At 32.5% G+C, this 8353-nt stretch overlaps 2 protein-coding genes across 2 annotated transcripts; both read right to left on the minus strand.

Moving 5' to 3' along the window:
* Positions 1-1104: 1104 nt before the first annotated feature.
* LOC124936545 (glucan endo-1,3-beta-glucosidase, basic isoform-like) lies at positions 1105-2032 on the minus strand. Its single transcript, XM_047477051.1, has one exon. The coding sequence runs from the start codon at positions 1999-2001 to the stop codon at positions 1105-1107; it is 897 nt and encodes a 298-aa protein (XP_047333007.1). The 5' UTR covers positions 2002-2032.
* Positions 2033-6982: 4950 nt separating this feature from the next.
* On the minus strand, positions 6983-8353 carry LOC124934676 (zeatin O-glucosyltransferase-like). The gene has a single exon (XM_047475196.1). The coding sequence runs from the start codon at positions 8351-8353 to the stop codon at positions 6983-6985; it is 1371 nt and encodes a 456-aa protein (XP_047331152.1).

Genomic DNA, 8353 nt, shown 5'->3' on the forward strand with positions numbered 1-8353 from the left:
CGAGACATTTTAACAATAAAAGTTTAAATTTTTAACTAATTAATATATATATATATATATATATATATATATATATATATATATATATATATATATATATATATAATGATGCTTAATTTTTAAAGTGTTTATGTAAGAGTAAATGAATATTTGGGTCGGATTGTGGGTTGACCCGCCTATAAACTTAAAACGGTTAAAAATAAATTTAAAAATGTTATTTGTAAGTTTCGAACTTGCAACCTAACAAAACAAGTACAACCTTTAACCAAATGTGATTGAGATGTGGTTTGTCGAGGGTTAATAGACCAAAGTGTGAGGTCACGATGCTAATTATTAAAAAATATGAATCAAATATTTGATTGACAAAGTAAAAGTGTAAAGTTACGAAATGAGAGATTCATTGGGAAAAAATATGTGATGAAACATGTGAGAAAATAAGTTGTATTATAAAGTGAATAAAATGTGAAATGAGAACGTTATATTTTTTATTTTAATAATTTTAAACATTGAATAAATATTATTATAATTTTTTTAATTTATTTTATTTTTATCCTTATTCGTGTACATAAATTTTCCTAGTTAACAAATATAGGCTGTGAAGTGGCAATGAATTGTGGGTTAATCATACATAACATTGAAAGAGTGTTTTAAAATGTACCCAACAAATTTTGTTGGTTGAATTTTGTCGGTTTGGTCTCCCATTTAGATTTGAATCTAAATACAACCCAAAATACATGGAAGAGTGTTTTAAAATGTACCCAATAATTGCATGACTTGAATTCAAACCCAAACAAAACATCAGATTTATATTGCCTACTAAATTTTCACCCTCCATTGATATATCTCTTCACTTTTTTGTTTGGAATGTTTATGCAAGTATGTCTATATATAAACTTTGAAAACAAGAACAGTTGAAACGATATATATCCATATAACAAATTAGTCAACAACACAATAAAAGTAAATCAAAACAAGAACAAGAACTCATGAATATTTGTACTTCTCTTTTTCAAATATAAGATATCCAAATTTCTATTTATTGGAAATTTCCCATCATATAGTTATTTATAAACATGAAATGTTGGGTGGTACTTTTAAATTTTTTCAAGCAAAACTAATTGGGTACTTAATTTGTTTGTTTGGAGTAAACAAACCCCAAAACTTCTCATAATCAGGGGTTTTCTGGTTCTCATCAAACATGGCAAAGATATAAGTTTCTATGGACTTTCCAGGTTTCTTTGGTGTTCCTTGTGTACCCTTCACATGATTGATAAGGTTAAGAATGTAACTCTTTTGATTCTCTAGGCTTGTTCCGTTCCCTCCACTCGTTGGCCACCCTGTCTCCGACACGACGATCTCCAAAGACCCGGCCCCAGCCTTCTCCAACGCCGAATACAAAGCGTCCATCATGGCGTCGAACAAGTTCTGGTATCCTAGAGCACCGTCCTTCACCACAACTCCGGGTGATTTGAAGAGCGCGTAATCAAGTGCCACATTTGCTAGTGCGAAATAAGGGTATACATTCATAAGCAAGGGAGATCCGTTTGCAGCGAGGAACTTCGCTATCGGGGTGATGAACCCGTTTGCGTCGGCCTTGAACACGCCTTTGGATGGCGGGAAAGACTCTCCAAGGATACCAGTGTCGAGGGCTGTGGTCACCCGAATTTGGCTTTTTAGACCGGCAGTTGAAATCGCGTTAAACATGTTTTGCATGGCTCCGAGAACGAATTGTGATTGGACTTCATTGCCAACCACGATGTACCTAAATGTAACATTTGGGTAGCTTTTAATATTGGTTTGGACCCAAGTGGTGGCTTCGGCCGGGCTTGAAGCTAGCTTTTGAAGATCTTGGTTGAGTACACCAACCGTAACCTCGATGTTGGATCCCCCTAGAGCTTTAAGTGCTTCCGGGTTTGGATCGTAAAGTCTCATTCTCTTGATTCCATTTTGTTTGAATAGAGCGATAACATCGGGCTTAGGGGGCAAATTATTACCTAACATTCCGTAGCAAACTCCTACTTGTGCAACTGCGCGCATTAAAATACATTAAGAGATGACTTCACATAGGTACAAATAAATATATATATTTTTGAAAAGTTAGTGGATTACATTAGCCATAAGCCAAGTTTTAAAAAGAGTTTGCTACAAAAGATAACATATGGAAAGCATACTTTTCGAAACATTTTATATTACAAGTAGGGTTCGAATGGGAGAGATAGTTTACCTATAGGTTCCAAGGTTAGGATAAAGATTAATGCCATTGACAAAACAATAACAACCATGTTGGATGGTGCAAACTTCATGATCATGGATATGAAGAGGAAGAAGGGAAGGAGAATTAGTTGTTGTGAAATGCATGGCATCTCTATACATATATATACACATCATGATTAAGATAGAAAAGAGTGATCGAAATAAATGAATTATAACACAATGAAAAGTGGAAGTGAAACAAAGTCACAACTCGAGATTGAGAGATAAGGTGTTTAGAAGAGTTTTTGCAAACTTTTACTAATCTTATCTCAAAACTAATTCACAAATTACCTTGATCAAGTTTAATGAAAATTTTAAGCTTATTTCCTTTAATAAAAGAAAGAAGTATGATCTTGTGCATTAACTTTCTTTTCTGTTTATAAAAACTGATCAGAATTAACTGGACATTATTAGTTGATGCCTTCATTTTGTTTAGATATATTTGTTGGATTGTTTAGACAAATCCATAGACAGTGAAGGCTTTTCAAATAAATGAATTTAAAAGTTTGATCAAATCTGTAAAAAGGAAAGTCTTAAACTTGATAAATATGTTTTCATCAGTTTCATTCAAAATATTACTCAAAACTAGGGTGAAACATCTAAAACGATCCAAACAATACAAGTTATTGTAAAATTAAGTATAATAATTTAATCAAGAAAGATTGTGAAAGGAGATGCACAAGACTTTATAATTGATTATAATGAAGTGAAACTAATAAGAGTATTTTTGAATAAAACATTATTAGATGAAATCAATATTAAATAACCATAGCGCTTTGTGAAGAAGACAACTCGTAGCATAATGTATATAAACTGGAGAATATATGGATTGAAAAGCTCCAAGCAGTGCCGGACCTGAGATTTCGAGGCCTGAAGCACACAAAACTTGGTACCCTAAAAGCTTAATATTCATACATATATTTTTTGTCGATTTAAATATAATAGTATTTGTAACATTAATTTAGAAATAAAATATTATCAAAACAATATGTTATAAGTAAATACTAAAAAAACAAAGAAGATCCAAACAAAATATAAAATTCATGTTCCGAACTAGTACATAGTCACTTGAATATTACTCGTCTCGCATTTTTTGAAGCGAAAGTATTGATCAAGTTTGAATAATCAACTTTCTCAATAAATTTTTTTTCGATAGATAACATAGCTAACCCATTTAGTCTTTCTTGCGACATAGTTGATCGAAGATATGTTTTAATCAACTTCAATTTGGAAAAACTTCTTTCCGCAGATGCAACACTAACTGGTATAGTCAGCAAAACTCGATATGCGATATAGGAATTTGGATAACAATCATCCATTGTTTTTAAATAATTCAGCACATCAATCGCTCTTTTTGCTTCTCCGGGTAATGAATGTCTTAACAACTTTAATTCTAGAAATAAATCTGATCCATCAACATCGGAGTGTCATCATGTGTTAAAGAATTTTGAAGATTGACACATGAGCCCAAGAGACCATCATCATCAATAGACTTCAACTTCTCCAAACTAAATAAAAACCCAAAGGTTTCTTCGTACTTTTGAAATTGCTCAAACCGAGTTTGAAGTGAAGAAAGAGCTTGAACGAGCGAAAAAGGCCCAAGAGCTCGGGGAAGGAGACGACCGAGTTTTCTGCTCCGATTCCGACAAGCTGGAGGATCGACGACGGGCTTGGAGTTTGGGGGAAGTGTTTTTCATTTTCTTTTTCCAGAATGCTTGTTCTTATTTTTTTTTCTTTTTCCTTGATTTTGTTGATAAATGGGAATTGTGCGATTCTTTTCTCCAAGTAAGATAGTGTTTTTTATTTTTATTTTTTGGATATAAATTAAGTTAGGGCTTATCATTGATAGGTTATCGATTATTATTTATGGGCTTTTCTTCATGAACATATCATTATAATTTTTTTTGAAGTTTTTGGTGCCCTAAAAATATTTGGGTCTGAGGCAATTGTCTCACTTATTACACAGCAGGTCCGGGTCTGGCTCTAAGAATATAGTTTAGTCGTATTAATTCTTTCTTTGTGGAACAAGATCTAAAAAAAATGTACGTATTGTTTGTGAAATATAATTAATTAGAAAATATAATCATAATTAAAATTTTATATGTTGATGACTTAATTCTAAAAGAAAATAATTAATGAGACTACTATCAATGCAATCAATTCTAGTATGATACAAGTATTTGAAATATTTGATCATATTGGAAGAATGAGATTCTTTATAGGTGTGGAAATAAAGCATGACAATAAAGAAATTTTTAAAAGGTTGAAAAATTATATTTGAGAGATTCTTAAAAAATTTAACATTGGAATAAGAGAAAAAAATTGAATTAAAGAAGAACTAGCATGACACTCCCACAACTAGTGCGGTCAGACGGGCTAACCCATGGTGGGGCGAGCATACCCACCAAAACTCATTGTTTGACGGGTCGTCGGCGGGCCGACCCACCATCCTGGCGGGCTAAAAATCCCCAACCCAATGTGGGTTGCGGGTTAGGCGGGTTGTCCCGCGAGTTGTCTCACTACAAATAAAAATAATTAATAGTTCTAGAAAACAAGAGTTCAAGAACTTGATCAAATAGTCATAATACACACCAAATAAGAGTTTTGTCTATCGTTACACATTAATTGACAAAATAGTTCAACAAAGTAACTAAAATTTGAAAAATTCATAAAATAGAAATTTCAGTAAAGTCAACATTTTTTAAATATCATCAATCGAGATATAATTTATGTCAAATCCTTCTCCTTCATCGCCTTTCTCGCATGCCGAAGTATTGAGTATTGACTTTTGTAGTTTTGCCTGGGAGAGAGAAAAAACTAGGGCTATACAGCATATGCATATAAAGCTATAAATCATGTTAGATTTTTTTTGCCAACCCACGGGCTAACCTAAGCCCGACCCGCATTGGCCCATGTAGGCCCACTTTCAAATGGGTTGCTAATATTTTAACCCAATCCGTCTAAATTATTTGGTGGGGCGAGCAAACCCAACAGGCCTAACCTAAATTGACTGCTCTACCCACAAACATAGTCCCTACTTAAACTCAAAGTGCTTTCAGATGGAATCGAGCCCGTAATATTTTAGGGGTGAAAAAAATTACTGATATTATAGGTTTATCGAAAATACCGTACCACAATATATTGAAGATATCGATTTTTAAGGTATACCAAAAAAGGTAAGGTATGGTACCGATACCAAAATTATTGTTACGGTAAAAGTATGAAATTTTTAAAATTTTGGTATATCGAGATATACCGAAATATCGAAATATTATTTATAAATTAATATATATATATATAATACTTATAAAAATATAATTATACTGAAATATTATTCAATATATTCAATCTCTACCTTATCGATAAAATTGATTTTTTTATAAGTTAATATATTTTTTATGTATCAAAGGTATAATATTGATACCGTACCGAAATTAAGGTATACCAAAATTAAAGTAAGGTAAATGTATGATTTTTTTGTATTCCGAAATTAAGGTATACCGAAATCAAGGTAAGGTAAAAATATGAATTTTTTGTATATCAAAATTCTCGATAAAATATAAGATATGGATTAAACATTTAAGTATACTATACTGACCCATCCTAGCTACTTTCGTGGGGTAGACTCATATACACACAAATGGTTGAAAAAGTAAGTATTTTATGGTTAAAATGCCTCATTTAATGTTTGTAGGTTGTATTCCTAATAATAACATGAAAGTCTACATAATTAAATTCAAATTTGATAAAATTAAAATACAAATATATGTGAAAGGAATTTGAAGATGAGAATTAAGTGTGAAGAAAAAATTGAAGAGCTCTTAGATTTATTGATAGTAATTACAGTGGAGATATAAATGATAAAAAAATTACAATTTTAATCATTTACTCTCAAACCAATTAAGGCGTTTTCTTACTTTTTAAAGTAATATTTTTCTCTTTCTTAAGTTTACCACAATTTTAAAACAAAATAACAATGTTCTTTTTCAATTTTTAACTATCTACCCCCATTAGATATTTATTAAGTATTCAAATTTTATTAGGTAGATTAAACATGTATAACTCATAAAAATACTTAATTTAAAATACAAATACGTACATCTAATTTTATAAATATTTTAAAATTCTTTAAAAAAAATTAATACCAAATTTATCTTAGTATTCAAATTTTCTTAAACTTTTCTTACATCAGCATCTTTTAGTCACCAAAAATTCCTTCAACAAATTAAATTAGAATATGTAGATCTCGAAAAATTACTACATTTAAAACATAATTCAAACCGTATGTAAATATTATTTTATTTAAGACGTGAAAAACTAATTAAAAAAACAAAAATAATATATTCAAACAAGAAGATAAAATAAACGTTGTCACTTAAGAAAAATATCATATTATACAAATTGTGATAGTTCACCATTTAAAGTTTGAATCTTATATAGTAATTGAGCCCATTTTTTTTATCCTTTTATATATCCTATAAAATCTAGGTTAATGAAAATGGAATTGATTGATTGTTTTGAAGATTGAAATTTGTGGAAAACTAATGAAAATATGAATAAGTTAAACTAGATACATATTTAAAGTAGGGTTTTGTTGAAATATTTCAAGATCAAATTCACTATTAAATACCATACTCAATTATTTATTTTGAAATCATAATTAAATACTTAATTAAAATATTATTATATCACATCATATCATTTTTCCTAAACCAGATCATATCTTGATCTATCTGGTGATGTGTTTAACGAAAGAATCAACCTCCAAACGTGTAACACCACCTTCTTCAACCGCCTTCCTCAAACTCAAACCAATTTCCTCTGCCCTTTCCCTCTTAATCACTCCTTCATCAGAAACCATAATCTCTTCAATCGCCTCCTTAATCAAATCCGAACCCACCAAATCCCCATCACATTCCTTAACCGCAACACCAGCTTTAAGCATCTCGGTCACAAGCAGAGCATTATAAGGTTGTTCAGAATGCATCGGCCAAGCCACAATAGGAACCCCCATACTCAAACTCTCCATACACGAATTCCAACCACAATGACTCATAAACGCACCAACCGAACCATGACCCAATATCTCAACTTGCGGTGCCCAATCTCGTGTAACCATTCCTATTCCCTTCACACTCTCTTCAAACCCATCTGGCAATCCACTTTTCCAAGCCTTGCTCAAACCATCTGCTCTTTCCGCATCTTGTAATACCCATAAGAATCTCTGTTTGCTTCCTCTAAGACCGACAGCAAGTTCTTTCACCTGTTTTTCAACCATTGATGTCGATGATCCAAAGGAAACGAATAAAACAGACTTCGGTGGTTGTTTGTCTAACCAGACAAGACATTTATCTCTGCTCTTATCGACCCCATCGACCCGATAATGCAAAGTATGCAAAGGCAAAGCCCATTGCGGTTTCTTGTCTCTGTTTTCATCCTTTAGTAGATCAAGATAAGAGCTTTCCAAGGTTCTACACGTGTTGATTATATCTCCATGCTTAAGATCCACATAAGGGGATTGAACAGCTAAGAAATTCAGTATTTCAGGTGTGACAGTTTGTGTCATTTGTGGTATTTTCTCAATCCCACCGACAATCTTTCTAAATCTTGTCTCTTCTGTTGTTAGTATGCCTTGACTGAGTATACAAAGAAGACTGAACGCAGATATGCAGGTGAAAGAGTAGGATTCAACGTTTGAAATTGATGGAATATCTTGAACAACATAAGCCATGTTCGAATCGTTGATAACTACTACCCTTTTAGATAAAGATGAGAGTTTTTGTAAAAGGGCGGTCATTGGATGGCGTAATTCTAAGGAGGCGTTCAAAGAGGGGTGGAGATTGTTTTCAGGGTATGATGAAATCGGGTCGGGTAATTCTTGGAAATGGATGATGTTGGATATATCTGATGATTTTTGACCATTGAAACGGAGCTTGGCTTGACGGCAATGGGTGGCGGAGGTTGCGTAATGGACGGGGATTTTGTAGGCGGCGATTAGGGTGGCGAGTTGTAAAGCTTGGTTTAGATGGCTGTGTAATGGGAGAGGAACTAGAACTACGATTACCGGCTGTGATTCGATTTGGTGATGGAGATCCGCCAT

This window comes from Impatiens glandulifera, chromosome 4, assembly GCF_907164915.1.
Source record: "Impatiens glandulifera chromosome 4, dImpGla2.1, whole genome shotgun sequence".
Classification (NCBI taxonomy): domain Eukaryota; kingdom Viridiplantae; phylum Streptophyta; class Magnoliopsida; order Ericales; family Balsaminaceae; genus Impatiens; species Impatiens glandulifera.

Bases quoted from the DNA above. Each gene is read 5' to 3' on its own strand.
- LOC124934676 (XM_047475196.1), bottom strand. From the start codon at position 8,353: ATGGCGGATCTCCATCACCAAATCGAATCACAGCCGGTAATCGTAGTT.
- LOC124936545 (XM_047477051.1), bottom strand. From the start codon at position 2,001: ATGTTAGGTAATAATTTGCCCCCTAAGCCCGATGTTATCGCTCTATTC.